At 41.2% G+C, this 21,341-nt stretch overlaps 9 protein-coding genes across 9 annotated transcripts; 6 read left to right on the top strand and 3 right to left on the bottom strand.

The window, feature by feature from the left end:
• Nucleotides 1–156: 156 nt before the first annotated feature.
• Nucleotides 157–1,588, top strand: V1514DRAFT_329207 (uncharacterized protein). The gene is made up of 3 exons (XM_066927307.1): nt 157–323; nt 402–985; nt 1,062–1,588. The coding sequence occupies exons 1-3, from the start codon at nt 281–283 to the stop codon at nt 1,377–1,379; spliced, it is 945 nt and encodes a 314-aa protein (XP_066783998.1). The 5' UTR covers nt 157–280; the 3' UTR covers nt 1,380–1,588.
• On the bottom strand, nt 1,548–6,205 carry V1514DRAFT_292539 (SH2 domain-containing protein). Its single transcript, XM_066925350.1, has 3 exons — nt 5,907–6,205; nt 5,639–5,851; nt 1,548–5,576 (listed from the first exon to the last, which is right to left on the bottom strand). Exons 1-3 carry the CDS (start codon nt 6,120–6,122, stop codon nt 1,695–1,697), a joined length of 4,311 nt encoding a protein of 1,436 aa, XP_066783999.1. The 5' UTR covers nt 6,123–6,205; the 3' UTR covers nt 1,548–1,694.
• A 115-nt stretch (nt 6,206–6,320) lies between these two features.
• Nucleotides 6,321–8,180, top strand: V1514DRAFT_305619 (kinase-like domain-containing protein). The gene is made up of 2 exons (XM_066925658.1): nt 6,321–7,841; nt 7,907–8,180. The coding sequence occupies exons 1-2, from the start codon at nt 6,441–6,443 to the stop codon at nt 7,994–7,996; spliced, it is 1,491 nt and encodes a 496-aa protein (XP_066784000.1). The 5' UTR covers nt 6,321–6,440; the 3' UTR covers nt 7,997–8,180.
• Nucleotides 8,128–9,704, bottom strand: V1514DRAFT_37568 (uncharacterized protein). Its single transcript, XM_066929996.1, has 2 exons — nt 9,143–9,704; nt 8,128–9,068 (listed from the first exon to the last, which is right to left on the bottom strand). The coding sequence occupies exons 1-2, from the start codon at nt 9,406–9,408 to the stop codon at nt 8,330–8,332; spliced, it is 1,005 nt and encodes a 334-aa protein (XP_066784001.1). The 5' UTR covers nt 9,409–9,704; the 3' UTR covers nt 8,128–8,329.
• A 64-nt stretch (nt 9,705–9,768) lies between these two features.
• Nucleotides 9,769–10,921, top strand: V1514DRAFT_329219 (Dpy-30 motif-domain-containing protein). Its single transcript, XM_066927308.1, has 3 exons — nt 9,769–10,180; nt 10,259–10,595; nt 10,667–10,921. Exons 1-3 carry the CDS (start codon nt 10,141–10,143, stop codon nt 10,734–10,736), a joined length of 447 nt encoding a protein of 148 aa, XP_066784002.1. The 5' UTR covers nt 9,769–10,140; the 3' UTR covers nt 10,737–10,921.
• Nucleotides 10,922–13,903: 2,982 nt separating this feature from the next.
• V1514DRAFT_329227 (uncharacterized protein) lies at nt 13,904–14,713 on the top strand (the record flags this gene model as incomplete). The annotated part of the gene is made up of 1 exon (XM_066927309.1): nt 13,904–14,713. One exon carries the CDS (start codon nt 13,904–13,906, stop codon nt 14,711–14,713), a length of 810 nt encoding a protein of 269 aa, XP_066784003.1.
• A 907-nt stretch (nt 14,714–15,620) lies between these two features.
• V1514DRAFT_329230 (60S ribosomal protein eL6) lies at nt 15,621–16,792 on the top strand. Its single transcript, XM_066927310.1, has 4 exons — nt 15,621–15,730; nt 15,987–16,070; nt 16,144–16,316; nt 16,381–16,792. The coding sequence occupies exons 1-4, from the start codon at nt 15,701–15,703 to the stop codon at nt 16,685–16,687; spliced, it is 594 nt and encodes a 197-aa protein (XP_066784004.1). The 5' UTR covers nt 15,621–15,700; the 3' UTR covers nt 16,688–16,792.
• An 82-nt stretch (nt 16,793–16,874) lies between these two features.
• On the top strand, nt 16,875–18,423 carry V1514DRAFT_329234 (casein kinase II regulatory subunit-domain-containing protein). The gene is made up of 2 exons (XM_066927311.1): nt 16,875–17,287; nt 17,360–18,423. Exons 1-2 carry the CDS (start codon nt 17,104–17,106, stop codon nt 18,244–18,246), a joined length of 1,071 nt encoding a protein of 356 aa, XP_066784005.1. The 5' UTR covers nt 16,875–17,103; the 3' UTR covers nt 18,247–18,423.
• A 167-nt stretch (nt 18,424–18,590) lies between these two features.
• Nucleotides 18,591–20,548, bottom strand: V1514DRAFT_319444 (POT family-domain-containing protein; the record flags this gene model as incomplete). Its single annotated transcript, XM_066925938.1, has 3 exons — nt 18,591–20,089; nt 20,154–20,371; nt 20,442–20,548. The coding sequence occupies 3 exons, from the start codon at nt 20,546–20,548 to the stop codon at nt 18,591–18,593; spliced, it is 1,824 nt and encodes a 607-aa protein (XP_066784006.1).
• Nucleotides 20,549–21,341: the final 793 nt, after the last annotated feature.

Here is a 21,341-nt window from a genome sequence, read left to right on the forward strand (position 1 = left end):
AAAATATTAAAGGTTTAATACTATCTGGGTTAATTAATTAATTTTAGTTTATAAAATCGATAAAGCCCACCGCGCGGCTCGTTGTCATGGCGACCGCGTTTGTTTTTTATAATAAATATACAATCGCCTCATTTTTCTTTTGAAACAACTTGCTCCCACATTTTCCACAACACAGCAGCAGATTGCAGCCAGTCGTCATTAATTTTTTTTTCTTTTTTGTCAGTTTTGTTAAAGCAGGTTTTAAGGGAAAAAAAAAATTTCCACGGCAGTTTTTATTGCCATGACAGGCCTGAAGAAGACTTGCATGTCTAAAGATGAACTACGTATGTGTGTGTGGGGGCGATAGACCGAACAGTACTTTCGTTTTTTTTATTTTAATTTAATGCTAACCAAGTTTAAAGAAAATTATCTTTTGCAATTAGAAAATCAAACACATGGTTTAAAAAAAAAATCATATTTTAATTCAAAAATTGAGTCACCACAAAACTGCAACCAATCATGCAATCTAAACGTTCACGATAAGCAGCAAAAGCAATCAATCATGAAATTTTTTGGTCATGAACGGCAACATAATTTACTTCATGTTTCAAATCATCATCGTGCTAATGCAAATATTCGACATGAAAAATTTAACCATCCGCCCTATGAAGGCTCACCGGCATTTACTGAACGTTCCGAATGCGACCCCACGATTAACCGGTTCAAGTGTGAACAATGCGGCTTATCATTATCGCAGGCCAAGCCGATCGTAAAAGCATTAGGAAAGCTGTATCACGTTCAATGCTTTCATTGTGCTCATTGCGGCTTGCTATTAGAACATGTCGAATTTTATCCGAAAAACGGCAAGCTATACTGTCATCATGATTATAACAATTTTTTCTCTCCTCGGTGTAAGCAATGCAGCATGCCAATTGAAAATGAGGTTATTACTGCCATGGGAGCAACTTATCATCCTGAACATTTTTCTTGCACCGGTTGCAACAAGGTTAGAAAAAAAAAAAAAAATTGGTATCGATTAGAAAAAGTGCAATGCTAACAAGTTGGTGTTTTTTTTTGAGTAGTTGTTTTCCATAACCGATGAATATCATTCCAAAGATGACCACGCTTGGTGTCGTGATTGCTTCATGCATATGTATGCAAGCCATTGCTGGAAATGCAACACGACGATATCAGAAGGTGAACCGATCATTAAAGTCTTGGGTAAGGAATGGTGTGCGGATTGTTTTAGCTGCGAGGTATGCAAGTTTGCCCCCAATTTTGAATTAAACTCAACATGTGTATGTGGTACCGATATTAATCAATGTCAGTTTAGGAATGCGCCGTACCGTTTAATGATTATGGATTCGTCATTAGACATGATGGATCAATTGTTTGCATAGAATGTGAAGCAAATGGCTCAGGAAAAAATATCATAAATTGAATCCAATTCTTTTTTGTTTTTTTTTTTGTGTTTTTTTTTTGTACAGTGATAAATTTTTAGCATTTGGGGGGATATACATGAGTATATGATTGTTTTAGTTTTATTTTTTTGGGGAGTTTGGTTGTTGTAAATAGTAAATAAAAGCTATGATTGTAAAGTTACAAAAAAGAAGAAAAAAAAAATCGTACATGATACATTAAACACCCTATATATAACTCTTTTTCTTTCTCTTTTTTTTTTTTTTTTTTTGGTTTTGTTTTGCCGTTGTTAAATTTTACCTTCTCTTTTGTTGTTCAAGTTGTTGACCAAACATTCTTTTAAACCCGTTACATAATTCCGGAACGGTTGGATACATTGCAGTTTGCATTTGAAACCCGTTAAGTTGATAACCATTCGGGATAACCTTAACCGGCCATGAAACAACTGCCGCTTTTTGCCCAGCCTTGAAACATAAATTAAAATATCCCGGATGTCGCGTGTCAAGACAAAACGCATAATTTGATCGACGAGGGTTTGCCTCCGTATATGTGGTCAGCCAACGTTCAACGTCAGCACGCGAACCTTTTTGAAATTTTTCGGATGCCATCATTTCATCCACTTTTCTTACCATTGATTGCACGTGAGCGAAAATTAATTCATCCAAATCTGAATAATTATGATCGCCAATCCTTAAGATCTTGCCCAGTGAATAATCATTTTCCTTCTCAAGTTCCAAAACTGCGATATGTTGAAAAACTCCTTCTGCTACTTTCCAAGTAATCGCGATATGATCAAACCCTTTGGAAGAAGGCCTGATAACCAAATCTCCTCGATGCAACGGTGCAAGGTATTCTTCTGCTTGTTTGGCATTAAATGGCTTAAACAATTGATGCTTGACCACTCGATTTTGTTTTTCTTCCTTTTCTCGTTTCGATTGCGATGCAAGAATATCCTTATCTTCCTCATAATCATCCCATTTGGACGGATCCGCAGGTCGTTTGGAAGCACCGGGTGACTTCTTCAGCGCATGCTCAACCTGACTTTCAATCGTCGACAAGTCAACCTCAAATTTTTGATAGTTAATATTAGTAATAACAGCCCGAAGTGTTTGACCAAAATAAAACAACGACGACGGATGGATGATGTCCTTGCGATCAGTCATGTCCAGAGCTGAAATGTTGCCATCAAGTCCGCAAGCCAATCGTGCAACCAAAAATCTGTCACCAACCTTGCGGATGTTAACCGGAACCACGACCCCGGACGCAAGAGTTTCTGGAGTTTCACCTGTAAGCATACTAAACACTTGCTCATCAGACAAGATTCTAAACGGCTTGCGCAACTCTTGAAAATGATGCTGCAACTCCTCCTTGATCATTTCCAACGTGGCCCTTTTTCTTTGATTAAAATTTTTTCTCAGCTCTTCCGCATACTCTTCCAAGATGAGCTCGTTCAATTTTTCAGGGTCGTCTTCCATTAACTGAGCCACCACGCCACCTTGATTTTCCAAATCAACCAAGTCTTCCTCATCGAGTTCGAGAGCATCTGCTGCCATCTTGCGAGCCAGCTCATAATCTTCAGGATGAATCCGCGTGGAATCCAAAATTTCTGTACTGTCCGTGTTTTTATATGATGCAATTTGATCATCCCAAGGAATCCGTAAAAACGAAGCGCAATTCATAAATATGTTGCGAGTAACAATCTGTTGAGTCACCAATTCGGTTCGATCGTTCAGGTAACCGTTCGGGCTTGACGCGATCGCTTTCAACATTCCGGAAGCCTTGCGAAGACCCAAGCCAGAAACGTACTGCAACAAGTTTGCAATGTAAGGAACCTTGATGGCTTCGTTAATTTCGACACCGACAAGATTTACCATATCGACAAAAGCAGAATCCAACAAATTTTTTAATAATTCTTCAGGGAGCAATTTTTGAAGCCTATGAAATTGAATGGATGAAATGTCTCCACCCATTGAAGCATATTCTAACAAGGGTGATTGAGCATATCGGCCAAGGGCAATGCAATATCGAACCAAGGGAGCTAATTCAGCAAATTCTTCAATTGCTCGGGAAGAGTTTTGGTAAAGCCTAGCCACCTCATCATTTATCCATATCACTTCCAGCCCACTTTCAACACCACTGTCGTCCTCTGCGCCGGCGGTCAGGTTTTCGGCTTCAATAATCTCCAAAATTTCTTTGCGAAGCTTATTGGATGAAACCGTAAACCCGGCCAAGCCTAATACATCAGGTTTCCGTCGTTTGACTATTTCAACCAGATTTTGTTTAAACGATTCGTCACGCAGTTTACCCAATTGCAGTGTTTCAACAACGCGACCTTGATCGTCCAAGAAAACACTTACCGCCGCATCTTTTACTGGATCGCCCATGCCATTCGAAATTGTGAGAATTCGTGGCGTAGTACCTGGTTCAAAGCCCAGTGGCTTACTCGGAGCCTGATCCAGTTTGTCCAGCAGTGACTGACGACATTTCATTCCAACAGCCTGTTGGCACTTCGTTAAGAGATCTTCTTTTACTTCTTTGCATGTGAGCAAAATGAGCTTGTTAAGCGAATCCTGTAAGGCAAGCTTTCTTTCCTTGTTCCATTGTGCCGCAACATCTGACGAGGCATCAGACATGATGAGTTCACTGACCTTATCAAACACGAGATTAAATTGAAACAGTTTAAATTTTAACTCAATCAGGTTTTGAGATTCTGCTTGAAACATTTCAATAAACGTTTCTGGGTCATTAAGAATATCTTGATATTCCAGATTGCAAAGATATTTGAAGCGATAGAACGAATGACTGTCATCAATCGTCTTCTTTCCCTTTTCCGTAGCGTGAACGCTTATACGCAGCAACGGGACAATAATGTTTTGTCTGAAAAACCGTCGGACCCTAACATCGTGATAGATCTCTTCTGAAAACATCTGCCGAGCTGCATCAAGAACATCACCTGGAGTATCATATGCGTAATTAACATCTGCTGCTTCTTCACCAATGCGACTATAAGGTGTGGACACATCCAATGGACTAACTGGCGAATCTTCCGTGAAGTTGAGTTTTTTACCCTCAGCAAAATTTAATCCAAATTGTTCTGCAGTTATTCCAAATGACCGGACAATATTATAAACCGGACCGGACCGGATGCGCTCAAATGCGGCATACCGCGAATTTGGCCGTTTGGCGGAAGCCTGAGTTTTGTTGCCGTTCGCGGTTGACAATGCAGAAACGTCTTTTAATCGAGCTGAATATTTAAAATTTATATATTCTCCAAGATCTTGAAAATCTTCCACACTTTTAGCCGATGCGAAAAATTCTTGAAACAATGTGTCAGTAATCTCAAGTGACTTAAAAATTTTCTGAATAGAATGTTTTCTTTCAACCGTGGAATGAAATTTTATGTCCAAGTAAGCAATGATCCAGAGATCATCTTGCTCAAGAAGCCTTTCGGCAGCAAATTCATCAACCGAATCATTATTTTTCCTTGGCACTTGATGTAGAAGGTAATCGCGTCGATGGTGCCAAATAAATGGAACTTCAAGGTGATCCTTAACAATAAACTCCAAAACTTTCTTGATTGCTTTTGTAAGCGGTACTTCAAGATCATTGTGATCGGCCAACCAAGATATTTTCTGTTGGCTTATTTCCTTAACCAACCATTCCTCTTCCAAGGCAAAGTCCTCATCAGAAAGTTCATACGATGAAAATGCCTTGCGCATGATCTGAAATCTCTCTGGCTCATCCCTAACTCTGATCGCGTTGTCCTCATCAGTTAAAAGACGCTCGGCCAACTCACTCGGTTCAAAAACGTCCTTAAGCTCGGCTGCTTGTTGCTCCTCGGCGTAGTCCTCACCAGCTTCTTCATCCTCAGCTTCAAGAGCCCAGGCATACTCTTCGCCATCACCAAAAATCTCAAAAATCTCGCCAATTTGTTCTTGGTTGACGCCGGGAATGGCAGCCCTGATCAAAGCACCAGTGGCAGCGGGCTTTTTGGGCACGGCGGACTCGTTCTGAGCCTCGCCTTCGTCACTGAATTCATCATCTTCAATAAAATCTTCAAATTCATCCAATGCTCCTCGTCGTCTGTCAAGTTCACGTTCGTCGTCCTTGTCCTTGTCATCGTCTGAAAAAATATCTGTAAGGCCGTTATCAATTCTCTTTTGCCGTTTGGCGGATCTCTAAATAAATTCAATTAGCCATCAATTCTTGTAATTTTGAGGGGAGTTAAGGTACAACGAACGTCATCATCTCTCCGTATTCCCGTGTTTTCCATGACAAGATCGAGATCGTCTTCGTCAAGTTCCTCGTCCTCATGTCGATGATGAGTTGGTTGCTCCTCAGCAAGCTCTTTCCTTCTTCTTTTGCGTCTTTTGCGCCGCCGATCTTCACGTTCAGCATCAGAGATATTTTCGTTGTCGTCTTCGTCGTCGTCCACGATGAACCCTTCGCGAACCTAATATATCTGGTTAATAAAGGCAATAGTCTGTAATGTAATTGCATGAACTGACTTTTGCTATTTCTTCTTCATCATCGTCATCTTCTTCTTCTGAAGAATCTATAGCATTATTATCATCGCCATCGCTTTGCTCATGAGATCTCTTGGACTGCCGCTCATGATTTTCATCTCCGGATTCGTCAAGTTCTTCTCGCTCGGATCCGCCGACGCTCTGATCCTCCTCGCCGTCGACATCCAATTCAGCTGTTCTGTCAACAAATTCAGACATGAGCAGGCCACTAACACGTGAATGTCTGGATGGTCGTATTAAAGTGAGACACAGTTAATTGCCACCTTCTGTTCAGTACCTTGGTAGCAGATTAGTATTTAATCTTGATACTATGGAATGTCTTCACCGAGCAAAGTTACCCGGTTTGTGTTGTCGAATATATGATCGCCTCAATTGTACTTACGCGTCAGACGACCTCGATATTTATATATTATTATTGTTTTGAGTCGTTTTAGTCTTTTGATTTTTGATTTTAGGGCCATATATTACTGAAGTTTGCAAACGTTGCTTGATAAGAGTTCTTCCCTGAGCTGGGAAATGCCACTTCCACCGCCCCCATTGTCGGCTGCTCATAATTGTGGTCATGCTTCGGCCACGCCAGCCCCAGCAGCGAAACGTGCATCTGAATTTCAGAGACCTAGGCGAGTATCGTCTATAGTACAGACTCTATCTTCTATTCAGGCAGCTACCATTCATGCTCAAGACCCAGTTGGCTTGAGTGCCCGGGCAAGCAGCGGCATCGGTCCGTCAATCGTTCATGACTTTGCTCGCGGATCGCAGCCAGGGCCTGCCGCGGCAGCTACAATTAGTCCCATACCTACAAATTCGATTTCCATTCAGGGTACAGAATTAGACAGTCATTCAAAAACAACAAGCATAGATGGTCCTAATCTTGCGGCGAAGACGCTTCGGAGGAAAAACTTTAAGCAGCTGTCATTACCCACCCTGTCATCGAGTCTAACCAAACCTTCTCAATCTACTAATGTGGTCTCTGCTTCTATGACCGCACCTTTACCACATATCTCATCTTCGTCAAATAACCTGCCATTGGCCTCTCTTCAGGACGCACAAGTTCCCGGAGGTTCTGCGGAGCGGTACTATCACAATAACTTGGTCGAGTCCTTATCAACCTTGGAAATCGGGGTTGAATTTAGGCTTGATTTAAGAATAGAGGACTTGAAGACCGTTCTTGAACTGGGAGCCGGTAACGGAGGCACCGTTTCAAAAGTGATGCATTTGCCAACAAGGACTCTCATGGCCAAGAAAATGATTCATATTGAAGCAAAACCTGCGGTACGGAAGCAAATTGTTCGCGAATTACATATAATGCACGAGTGTCACTCTAAATATATAGTGTCATTTTATGGTGCTTTTGTCAATGAAGGCGATGTTGTCATGTGCATGGAGTATATGGACTGCGGTTCACTGGATCGCATTATGGAACGAACAGGCCCGTTAAACGAAGCCATATTGGGCAAAATTACCGAATCAGTGGTTGAAGGGTTGACATATTTATATAATCTGAACCGCATTATTCATCGGGACGTCAAGCCATCAAATGTTCTGGTTAATTCTCATGGGCAGATCAAGCTATGTGATTTCGGAGTATCTGGAGAATTGATTAATTCAATAGCCGATACGTTTGTGGGCACGTCCACGTACATGTCGCCCGAACGTATTCAGGGAGCTGCTTACTCTGTAAAGAGTGATGTTTGGTCACTAGGATTGATGTTGTTGGAACTTGCAATCGGAAATTTCCCGTTTGACCGATCGGGATCTGCAACTTCTTTTAGCATTTTAGATCTTTTGCAACAAATCGTGAACGAGCCTGCACCTACTTTACCCGAAACTGAAAATTTTAGTAAAGAGTTGCGCGATTGCATCGATCGATGCCTGATCAAAGATGTCGACGCCAGACCAACGCCTCAAGATTTATTGGTATGGATAATGCAGTTTTTGATTATTATTATTATTATTATTATTATTGGACTAACTTTAAATAGACTGACCCGTTCGTGTTGACTTCTAAACGCAGATTGGTTGACACGGAGACATGGGCTAAGAGCACGTTGCATAGAGAACATGGCCATTAAATATTGACCTGATCAATTTCTCATTTGGTATGGAGAGAGATGACGTGGCGTATGTGTTGTATTATATATATATAAAATTAGTATGGTGTTTTTTTTATTTTTTTATTTATGTTTTGTTTTTGTTAGTTTATTTATGCATCTGGTCAATATCAAAGTTTTCTTTTTATAAAATGAAACAATTGGCATCAATATATAAATATCAATATCTGTAGTTTCTTTAATCAACATACACACTCTCAAGCTACAACGAACCGACCAAAGTATATATATAGCTGGATAAAAAAAAAATAAAAATAAAAATTGAAAAAAAATAAAAAAAAAAAAAACCTTTTTTCAAAACATGGTTCTTCTGCGTCTCTTGCTGCCGCTTATTATCCGACTTAATTCACTTTTATCGGATCCGTCACCAAACTTGGCTGTCTCTCTTCGCAACCGTCTAATGTTTCGTTCTCGTTCGACTTCACGACGTTCAATCTCTTCTTGCGAAAGTTCTTCTAATGTTGGTGCCCAATCATTTCCAAGACCTTCCTGATCGATTCGCCATCCAGCTTCGGCACCATATGCGGCATCATTGTCAATATCGGTCGGAAGATGACCTTCACATGCTTCCTTTTTTAATCGAATTAAAACTTCATAAATCGAATGCGCAATGGCAGGATAAAATTCACCTGACAGGCCTAAATCTTGCACGATTGTTTTGGCAAACCTTTCAGGTGTTAACCGACTTCCTGTCAAGTCCCATTCAAACTTGTCTTCGTAAAGGTGTTTTGCCAAATGTAAGCTAAGTTGCACAATCACGTTTTGAATGCCAACTGGTAAATCAATGGTCGCCACTGGTGCGTATTCCTCAATTTGCGTGCGGATTGCTTGTGATATTTGAGGAGCAAACACGTGAGGTGAAATATCCAAGTCGGCACACATAATTTGCGAAAAATGCTCTGGCGTGATGAGTTGTTCCGACAAGTTCCATAGAAAAAAATCTGACAGTCGATTGGATCCCAAGTCCAAATTTATTCTAATCGGTATTAATATCTCTGGTTGTTGAGCGGCATAGTCCAGCTGATCTTCGGTACTATTTTAAGGAAAAAATTTAACATTTTAAAAATATAAACAAGTTGGAGGGGCAGGAAGTAATGAACAACATACTGGTAGACGTGATTGGTCATGACCGCTGGGCGGGACCTTATTGTGCCTTCGTCATTTTTATCGCCTTCAAAATCATCATCATCGGTTTCGGCATAAGTACGCTTGGCTGCTCTGGGCAACGTACCACCAGTGGACGTTAACGGACCCTGCGGAACCAGCAGTGACGTGGTGCCGTTTCGCAAGCGGCCCGCATACGCGGTCACGGATGCCTGGCCCTTGCGAGGCGGAATTGCAAAATTAGAAGCATACTGTGACCGACGTGACATGTTGTCGAACGTAAGAGAATATGTATAGTTTCAAGAAGAAAATTTGATTTAAAATTCGTCTTTTTTTTTTTATCTGGGACGTGGTAGTTTGTGTGGTTTGAATCGAAATGTCAAGGCAGCGCACAACGTAACAACAAACAAAACCAACTCTCGACGCGCAAGGAGCCTAAATTACAAGACCTGGCAGCAAAAACCGATAGACTGATTGCTTAAATCAAGATTTGCCAGTAAAGAAAAAAAAAATAAAAAAAAAAAAGATAAAAGAAAAAAGAAAAAAACGTGGTTCAATCACGGAGCACAGCGAGCGCCATTAATTATTTTGGCTTGGCCGTTGATGCATTTTACGGTTTGCGCGAGGGCCACGTTGAAAAGTAACAACTGCCTCGACGTCGACGGTGGCATTCATAAAATCCATCATGCGAACCACAAATACGAGTAGTTAAGAGGCTGTTAATTAAATAGACAAGTGTTGTAAAATTGATTTTTTTTTTTTTGGTAGAAGATGGTTGGTTGTAAACGGGCATCACGAGATGGATGTTGACGCAATGTGATGCAAGTCGTTGTTTGCGTATTTAAATAAATGGAAGCACTCGACAAGAAGAATTGCACGATCCTGTTGAAATAATTCACCAATCAGTGATTACCGGTAAAAATTAATTTTTTTTTTTGTTTTGTTCTTTATTGTTTTTTCCTCTTTTCCGGGTTTGGTTCGGTTCGAAGTGTCTGAAATAAATGACAGAAAGCGAAAGGTTGGAAGAACCACAGGCGAGCGGTCAGTGATAGCGACATGTTGTTTGGAAACCACCATGATCAAAAAAAAAAAAATAGTAATAACATTTAATTATGACAGTGCAAGATCAGGCAACAGACGCTGGCGTGGAGCACAAAGTTGAATCACACGAATCGGTTTTGAGCATGCAGGAGACCGCGGATGACTACGGCAACAATGAATCAATGGGCATTTATAAGGAACCTGAGCCCGCACAAGTAACGCCGCAGGTGGAATTGGCAATTGCAGCCGGACAGGAGATTAGCAGTGCAAGCACCTCTTTGTCGAGACATGGCCGGTCGGGATTGCCCGACGGCAGCCTTGATCCTGTCAGAGGAGGCGCGCCAGTGCGACGTTATCTCAACCAGCAAGTTACACCGGTGCTACTGGAAGGCATGAAACTTATAGCCAGGGAACGGTGAGGCCAAAAATTAGTGACCGCGTTTGTTTGTTTGTAAACCGAGCTAACGACAAGGCATGGGCCGCCAGACCCGACAATCCGCTGGAGGTGCTTGGAAGATTTTTGATTGAACGCAGCAAGGAAGGGCTACGGAGTTAATAGACGACGGATCGTGTTTGCTCAGTCAGAATGGTTTAGATTGGCTTACAGTTTTGGAGTACATGTTGAAAGGTTTATTAAATTTGGGTTATGCCTGCTATTTATTCTTGTTCCACAGTCTTCTTTCCGTACAATTTTTTCTTCTTCTTGCTATTTCCTGTATCAATCAATAACCCTGTTCTAGGATATCAAAGTAGTGCCTGATGTGTATGTAACATCGCTCTACTCGTTAAAGTAGTCCTCGTCAGTACAATCTGTGCACTCTATTTCAAACGCGCCCCACCATAAACACGTCATGTAGGTCGTTCAGTAATATATCGATAGTTAGTAGTGCAGTCATGCTATGGATAGACCCTCTAGTGAAATTCGGATTATGATTTTGAGCTATAAATGATACTCATGCAGACTGGATAAGGTACGCAATCATCAGGGTTGGACGCATGCAACATCACTGCCGTCAGCTCTTCTCTCGCGTCAACCAGCGGTGGCACCGGCACCATTTCTGAGTAAATCCCATCAACCGCGTGCACGAAGAACGTGTCTTTGTCTTCTGGATGAGAAGAAACAAAGTCCACATCGTCACAGCCGCATAAAACGTCGCAAATCTACTTCCAATGCCATGCATGCAAAATTTCAATCTATCTAGTTTGTCTTTAGGTATATCCGGTATCTGACCGTAAGGCGCAGACAGATTTCAATCGTTCTATCGTTTGCCTTATTATACAGCATACCGGGGTTAGCGGATTCCAAACACTCAAGGTACAATCGAAATTAAGGACTAGGATCGGAGCTCATAATATATGGTCCTGAAGCAACTACCGAAGCAAAGCACGCGACAGCGGCCAATATACCAACGCTTAACTTCGTTAAACTAAAATAATAGCCTGGCCGAACCCTGTGTGAGAAAGTAAAAATATTAATTACCTGTGAAAGCAACATTGACCAGACTGCACAAAACATGGTCCGAATATTGTATAATGCAAGTCCGAAGTACCAAAAAAAAACCAAGATGACGATAACCTGAACACGTCCGTAAATACAGGATTAGGGGTATCGATTAAGGATCATTATTATTCCAACCACCTATATTACTCACCATTTATACATGTTAGGTATATCAAAATTGTAACATATGCCAAACCAGTTAGTCTTAATTGGGATGACGGACGTTCCTCTTATAATACAGTCACTATTCTACCCTAACCATTCATCTACCCATACCCTAGCTAGCTTAGTGTACAACTTATCTTATGTGCACTAATTAGTTATTCATTATTTATACATGTTACTAATCACCCGACCCCAACTCAGACCACAACGTCTCTACGGCATCCCATGTACGATCGTTGAAGAGGCACATCCAGTGTGCGAATCGATCGGGCGTAAATAATACAATTTATAATCATTATCGCCCGCACCTCGGATCCTGATTTTTTTTACCTTTAAAAGGCAGAAGCTTTAGAGACCAAGTGATTTTGCAAACTGACGTAACTCGGTTATTCACATGGGTCTTGGCGCCGCCTTTCAACCATGCCTCAGGAGTCTTGTAACGGTAGGGTACTGAACTGGGATTTGTACGGTACCAAGAATCTCTCGTAAAAATCTTGCCCGAGTCATGTCAGGCATGGTGCACTCGTCAGGCAGGAGGGCGTTTTCTGCGTCGGTTCGGACTAGTCCAACAGAGTCGAGCACTTGGGCACAGTATTCGATGTTGGACAGCCGTTCCTGCTGACTGGGAAGCTCGACTTTCGCTTCCGACGACGCCAGTACATGGTTTCGGTGGCGTTGCCATGGATTGCACGCGCCAAGTCGAAAAAAGGCGACAAGGCCCATCATGGGCGTCAAAGTCAAACCAATCTTGTCCTTGAGATTGCCCATGAAAAATCCAAAATAATGAAAATCGATTCCAATCCTGTATACGACAATCCGTATAAGTTCCTCATATATCAAAATCAACTTATACGCTTGAACCTGAAGAGAAGAACCAGTAAATCATGATTGATGACCTGCGAACGGAACCGCGTCATCTGAGACTGAGAAACGAAACCGCATCGTTACAAGAGAAAAGAACTGAAATGTAACTAAGACGATAGAATTTATCGTATTGTGACTGCGACAGGAAAAGCTTTCTTAAATAAAAACCAGTATTGCGACTGATGAGTTTTACTGTTCTGATGGCCGCCAAATCATCAGACTTCCGTGGGAATAACCAAACACATCTCAACGACGCCACATGCAAACCCAAGTCTTTTCCTGAATCAAACCCCTAATGAAGGAACAACCTGTATCGTTTACACATGGTAGCGACACTCCGTTTAGAGTCGAAAAATTGCGAGAGAAAAAAATTATTGCAACCGAGGTAGCCCATGGGAAAAACACAATGCCTAATGATTCCATGATTATAGACAACCAAGAGTCTTTACTCCTTCACTGACGACAAAACCAAATTCCAACCTGGCCGCAGCAGTAAAGAATACACAAGATGGCGCAAAATAGTCGAAATAGAATTTGAATCGATAGACGCCAACGCGGTTCACTATTTGAAGGTCCAGAGGACGTCGATAAGAATTTCCGGAGGTATTAAACACCCAATGCCGTGGAAAAGCTGGATTGCTTGTCAGATTAGCGCTCAATGTTGATCTTGCTATTGAGGTGTTAGAACAACCGATTATTTGGGCCTTTAAGTAATAATCTTGAGATTTATTAATACAATGACAACATTAAACAGTAATAACGTAAACATAAATAATCAAACAAAACTGTACCTTGAGAATATTCAAACAAGCTCCTTAGTCCTTTCTCGTAGCCGTGATGATGGGTAGTATTTCATACCTCTGGCTATTCCCCTCTCTTTAGAATATTCTCAAGTCCTATCTCCGTTCCTGATAGTCACAAGCGCTATCTCCTATCACCGCTTACGGTAGTCGCAAGTGCTATCTCCTATCACCGCCCGCCGACGACGACTTGCCGACAATCGGACATCCCGACAGAATAACCGAAGTTGAGGTTATGACATGAGGTTGCCGACCGCGTGTAAGGAAACATGGATGCATGGAATGTAATAAAGGCAATAGAACAAATCACTGGATGTTCATCAAAGAAGTAATATGAATATGTTCAACATTCCGAGTAATACTGTCACATATAAGCCAGAATGAAAAAAAAAAATGGATCGCCTGTATGCAACGTTTGCCAAAAGAGGAGCAGAACTTTCACAAAGTTTAAAATTTCAAGTTGCGTATTCTCGAATTTATCCTTACTCCTCAGAATTCAGTACCATTGTGGATTCTATTATTGGTCAACCAGAGCCTCTTGAAGACATTTACAACGTTTTCAAAGACAAAGTGAGACTCAAATTCGACGCTATGCCAAGCAAAGAAGTCAATAAAGGGAATTTGTATGTTATGTCTGGTCGTACTTCAGGATGTGGCTGCTGCAATAAATGTAAGCACAGATACAATCCAGAGAATGTTGACGGGCACAACAATGTTAATCACTGTTTTCTATGTCGGAGGAAAGGACACGACGCTGCCTTCTGTTTTGATGCTGTTTATCCCGGTGGCATCCCAAGGAGCAATGCACATAGAAAGAAGAAACCACAGCAAGCTCAAAAGGTCCACAATGTAAAGGATGGACAGATAAGACTTAACCAGGCACTTGTTCGCAATACTGTCACACACGTCGGATACAGTAAAGTGCTGGAAAAGTTGTTTCACGACTCGACTGATGGAGTTGTCTGTTGTGTTGGATTGGATCGCAGACACAGGCGCGACCTTGCAAATGTGTGGAAATGCTTTCAAATTTGGCTGAATCAAAGTTTGTTTATAAAAATCTCGCAAGCCAATGGCGATGTCATTTCAAGCCGATTATTTGGTGATGTACATCTAAATAAGATCAACTCAGATAACAAATGGAGCCAACTCCATGCCTCAAATAGGGAAAGAATTCTCCATCTTAATCGAGCCGATGTAATATAAGACGAATTTATTTTCACCCAGCACTTTTCGTCGTTCTGTCGGGCAAGCATCTTATCAGTTTGACATTATTCTATAACTATAATCTGTCTTGCCACCATGTCTCTAACATAATGAGATTGAATGTTAAAATGCTTGCTTTTTTTGTGGAACAAAGAATTGTCTGATAACGCAATTGATGACTAGGTATCTTCTTCATGAACCTTGATTCTTCTCCCAGAAAGGTATGGAGCTATTTAGTCTGACTGAGTTGAATATACTCTGACTCTGTGGAACTCAAAGAGATCATACTCTGCTTGCTTGATTACCAACTAATTGAAACACCCTGCAAATTTTGCCACATAACCATTTATTTTCTTCCATCCCATTCTGCACCTAAATAAACCACTAAATCTACCTTATCCTCAAGACTGATTTATAAACCATAATCTATTGTACCTTCGACATATCCAAGTACCTTCTTGCATAATTTCCAACTGCGAACGCAATGTCTGGTCTAGTTTGGGCAGATAAACATAATAGACCGCCCACCAGGTTTAAAAAATCGATCATTGTGTGATTTTTCTTGTCTTTTCTGGGCTGAAATTTAAAGGGCAGACATGCCAAAACCAATAAAATAAAAAAATTATACATAATCTCTCACACTTCCAAATCACTCCGAACTAAACTCATGACTAACAATGCCGTACTGCTTACTTTACCCTGCTTTAATCACGTGTTAAACCAATACCCTAAGTGTTCCACCCTAACGCAGTCACGGCCAGGGCAGCGCTGATTGTGCGGTGGCACAGGCCGCCGGCACAACTGTGAAAGGTACGCGGCTGCGCCATACATTTTGTTAGCAATCTGGCGGTACCTAGACACAAACAAAACCCAAACCGCGACGGAATCTTTGTCGACATCACGAAACGTTGGAACCGCCAGAACTGAAGCCATCGTCAAATACTCAACAACAACTCCGGTTTTATTCATCACAACTCGGCAGAAAAGATGAGCGCAGTTACCAAAGAAATTGGAGGAGTAAGTCTTCATTATTGTTGTTCTCGTTGTTGTTGTCAGGTTTGGTCTTGTCACTTCAATCGCACTGCAAATCAGGGACGTGGTCGTGGGACTTGGCTTGCTGATATTGGCGGCCGCTCATGGACAACAACGTCGCACGTCACATGTCGATCTTTTACAAGTGCTTTTGTTTTGATTACACGTACGCCATGTTTTCTGGCAACGACGGGACGATTGTGTCTTGTATGGGATGAATTATTGACCTTGTGGCTTTTAGGCTAAGAACGGCGGCAAGCGGACCATCCCGGCCAACAAGGCCCCTAAGTGGTACTCCACCACCGATATCCCAGCTTTGAAGAAGGTATGGCTTGTTTTATATGACACGGATGCATGGTACATCTCTTGAATCATCATGGCTAACTATTCTATTCAAGGCTCGCAAGACTGCCCGTCCTGCCAACATTCGTGCCTCTCTTGCACCTGGTGCCATTTTGATCATCCTTGCTGGCAGATTCAGAGGAAAGAGAGTTGTCTTGTTGAAGTCTTTTGAAGACGGAACCCTTCTCGTGACCGGTCCTTTCAAGGTTAACGGCGTCCCTCTGCGGAGGTATGAAAATTATTTACAAGTTTTACTACTGTGTGCGATTTTCATTCTAATCACTGTTTTACAGAGTCAATGCCCGTTACGTTATTGCCACCTCCACCATTGTTCCTGTTGAGTCCGTTGATGTTTCAAAGTTCGGCACCGCTTACTTCGCCAAGGACAAGGCCTCGAAGAAGGCTGACGGCGAGACCGAATTCTTTGGTGATGATGAGAAGAAGCAGAAGAAGGCTGTCAGCGAGGCCCGTGTTGCCGACCAAAAGCAGGTCGACAAGGCTCTGTTGGCTGAGATCAAGAAGGTTCCGGCTCTTAAGGCGTACCTTGCCAGCAGCTTCAGCTTGAAGAAGGGTGACAAGCCACATCTCATGAAGTTCTAAACATGATTTGTGTGTGTGTAAAAGTGTATTGCAAAAGGAACAAGGAATAAATAAAATTGTATAGCGTTACGACGTTTTTTGTACAAATCTAAAGTAATCTTCGAATAAGCTGTTGTAGTGTGCCATGTGCGCTTCACTTTTTTTTACCCGGCTCAAACCCAGGTTGGGCGGAATTTTGACGGTTCATGAAATATTTACTCGTTGGTCGGTCGTTATATGCAAACGTTCCATGTAATCATCGTCAACTGCCTACTAGCTTTTGAATATCTTGTATCGATGAACCTGTTCTGATCGAAACTCACTATTGAATTGAATAATCGTGCAATCATTCTCCCAGCGCATTTACTTTTGCGTGCAAATAGCTTGATTAGATCATAAACGGGCTCAAGTGTTTTTTTTTTTTTGTCTTTCATAAAATGGAACAAGGTGATTCAACCTCTAGAGGGCATTCACGAATGGAAGGCGTTGAATACGAATTTAGAGATTTGACGTCCCAAAGGGATAAGAACGTTGCAGGCAATCATGAGCAGGCAGACAGAGGCCAAGACACGGCATTAGATTCAGTACCTGTCGCGCAAGAAGATGAGGATTCTTATTATGGTATATAGCCGTTATCGAAAGATATTTTTTTTTTTGCTTGATTATTGTTTTTAACTAAAAAAATTCATTTAGAATCTGGTTCGTCGCATTCTGAAATGGATACCTGGATCTCATCTTTTTGTTCAATCAAAGGTCACGAATTTTTTGCAGAAGTATCAGAGGAATTCATCGAAGATGATTTTAATTTGACAGGATTGTCATCCCTCGTGCCTCATTACAGGGAAGCACTAGACATGATTCTCGATTACGATCCCGATCCAGATGACGCTTCCAGGTTACCAAACATGCCGATAATTGAAAACTCTGCCGAATTGCTTTACGGATTAGTGCACGCCAGGTTTTTATTAAGCCGGTCCGGATTGGCTGTGATGGCAGAAAAATTTGACCTGCAACATTTCGGCGCATGCCCACGGTACTTATGCAACCGGCAGCCGGTGTTGCCGGTCGGCACGTCCGACCTGCCCGGTCACGACACGATCAAGCTTTACTGTCCTTCATGTGCCGACATTTACACTCCTACGGGCAAGGAAGAAAGCGAGATCGATGGCGCATTTTTTGGCACCAGTTTTGCAGGTGCTTTTTTAAAGACCTATACGGAATTGCCCAACCCGTATGGTGATTTCAAGGTGGTTAAGTTTGAGGACAAGTTGACGGCTGCCACGGCCGCGGTTGCGCAAAACAGGTTAGACAAGAGCCCAACCGGCCATGATCATCTTGATGCCGATCGCGTGTTTGACAAGGACGACGGCAACAACAGCAGTGATGACGATCCGGCTTCAAATTCAGCCACGGCTGCCACGACAACAGCAACGCAAACAACATCGGATAGTGAATCCGTTGGTTGGGAAACTTTCCAGTTGCACTTGTTTGGATTCAAGGTCTCAGAACGGGCACGGTCTGGCCCAAGGATGACATGGCTGCGTGAACGGCCGGCATCGGGTCATGAGTTGGAAGTTTAATTAATTTTCTTGCCATTTGTTTATTGCAGCAGGAGTTTTTCTTTTTTCTTTTTTTCTTTTTTTCTTTTTTTTAATGTGTTGTATCATAAACTTATTCATGGCAACGACCAAATAACATGTACGTATTAATGACATTTTTTAATCAAAACAGCATAAATATGAAAAACCTGTTCAAAAATAAATTTAATTTAAAATCTATTCCATGTAACAAAAAAATCTTTAAAAAAAAACATTAAATTCTGACCTAGCTGTGACCCCTCCGCTTTGCACTTTGCAAAAGCACCAAAAAAAAAAAAAAAAAATCTTATAACCAACAAAAATAAATCAACCCATGCAATAAAACTTTAAGCAATGTTTAACGTGCCCAAGGCTTCGTTGTTTAACCGTTCGTCGACCGAAATCTCATCAATTGCGTTCAACTCGTCCTCTTCCTCATTCAATTTCGAAAACTTGATCCAAAACAATATGCCAACCACAAACGTGACGGCTGCCAAGATTGCATACGTCCACACCATGTTTGGATCTCTTGCGGTTGGTGAAATCACGATGCCAATGGCGGCACCGAACGCGTTCGTCAACAAAAAAACGGACATGACAAATGATTTCATGGAATTGGGAGCTTTCGTGTAAGCATACTCAAGACCGGTTATGGAAGCAAAAATTTCTGACAAAGCAATAAAAAAATATGCTGGTGCTTGAATCGCAACGTGAATATCATTTGGCACGTTGCCGTTAGCTGACTCTGCACAGGACAAGGGAAATTCATAACAAGGGCCGGCCTGATAGATTAAATGCTGAACAATAGCCGCATACGCCATTGCGATCGATGCAAATATAAATCCCATAAAAATTCTACTTATTGGTTTAAAAGGTATGCCAATTTTGCGTAAAGTTGGATAAACAATCAAATCACAGACCGGGATGAATATGATAATAGTAATAGGGTTAATATTTTGCATGAAATCATTGGATATGCCATGAGTATTCATCTCGCCAGCTTGCGATATAAAATTGTTCATCATCTGACCATATACTAACCAATATATGGGATAAAATATAAACACCTTGCAAGCAATAAATGCGCGGCTCACTTCATCCACAAAATGATCCGTCCACGGCACTGCTGACAGGCCATGCTCTTCCCTAAACGATGGCTTGGCATTCAAAAAATAATTCTTACTCGTGATTGCAATATATATTGTTCGAAATGCTTGCGGCACGATCGAACCCGCTGGTGGCTTTTTGACGTAAAATGGTGACCCGATCGCGAGCGCAATAATGCCGACGAAAAAAAAAATGAACGGAAGCAAATACGCAGACCAAAATCCAACTTCTTTTTCCAAAAACGTGGTGGCGACTGCTGATAATGAACCAATGTTGATGCACAAATAAAAAATCATAAAAAGTGACTGAATCGTGACCGCCGGATCTACAATCACGCGTTCTCCAGATTTTAATTCCTTAATAAATTTTTTCGTATTTGTGTATTGTTCAGCAATCAACGGTGATACGTTAGATTTTATGCCACCGGTGCCAAACCCAATTACAATCATTGCGATTACCAAGCCACCTAATGAAGCGTGATTGGCAATTGCCGCAGGCAGCGACGTGATGAAAAGAACAAAAACTCCAACAGCATATATACCTGAAAAAATGCAAATAGTTTTATACTTGCCCAAATATTCATCAGCAATAATGGCTCCAATAATTGGAGTAAGATAACACCAAAATTGGAAAAAATAATTTAGCGCGGAGGCCTTGCTTTGCCCCAGACCAATCGCACCAGGCCGGGATGGGTTTCCTGGTGGATTTTGCATATAATTCATAAAAACGCCGCTGACTCCTTTTAACAACAAAAAAAAATCATTAGAAAATTATTAAAAAGAACCCCATCAAAATCATCGTACCGTAATATGTAAACCTTTCGCAGAGTTCAACTACTGCAACCAGCCAGGCTGCGATTGGCAATCGATCAGGAACTCGTCTTAATGTACGAAGATCATGATCTGATATGTTTTCATTGATAGATATTATACTCTTGTTGTCGTAAAGTGGTACGGTGCTAGCTGATTCCTCAGAATTATCACCGGCCGAAAGTTGATCAACACCGTCTTGCGAAACAGTACTAATTTTTTTTTTTACCTCGTTAGTTAAATCAATTCATTGACATAAAAAAAACTATTTTTTATACATACCTTCGAGATATGGAAAACGTATCAAGTTGTGACTCGAGTGGGTTCTCATTATCATCTGAGGTTGGAAGCGGGATGTATCCAGTCGGTCGCGCAATGCGGCCAGACATTTTTTTTTTTAAGCAAGGTCCAAGAATTCAATGATTAGTGTAATAATTATAATCTAATATTTTGACCAAAACCAAGAAACACTGAGTACAAAAATTAGTATTTCAATATTTCAACTCAAGACAAGAGACCGCAGTTGCCAGCACCGTTGCATAATCAGAAACGCATGCACTAAATGTTAATCAGTTTGCCATACTGTGAATGCAAAAAAAAAATAATCAACATCCACATAAATTTTCATTTCAACATTTCAACTGAAGATATTACACATTTGATTCTGATCATAAGGAACCGGCATAATCGCAATTCTGCAAAACTAGATCAAGCATACATACCTGCCTAAACCTTTGTACGAGAAGAATATGAAACGTGAACAAGTCAGGTATGTATTTAAGCTTGTTTGGTATTGTGGTAAAAATATAAATACGTGATCCTACTGAAAAAAAGGGGCTACCTTGAACTAATTTGGATTCCCTTGTGCCCGGTAATTAATTGTCTTGCATAATTGCCCGTCTTTTTGTTATCGCTATCGCGCACGAATCACGATCATCATCATCATCATCACCATCCTGGTACAACCCAAATCGAAAAGACCTTTCAGAAAAGCAGGAATTGAGACATGGGAAATGTTAAACCATATCGGTATACACAAAATATTTACAAGCTGAAATATAGTAAACCCATTTTTTTTTGACTTGCTTGTTACTATAGCAAATTCCCATGGTTATTGAAATGCTACGAAAGAAAAACCAAAAAAAAAGGCTGGCTTCAAATATGTGCTTACACTTCAAAACA

The sequence above is a fragment of the Lipomyces japonicus genome (assembly GCF_038497905.1).
Source record: "Lipomyces japonicus strain CBS 7319 unplaced genomic scaffold V1514scaffold_14, whole genome shotgun sequence".
Taxonomy (NCBI): Eukaryota; Fungi; Ascomycota; class Lipomycetes; order Lipomycetales; family Lipomycetaceae; genus Lipomyces; species Lipomyces japonicus.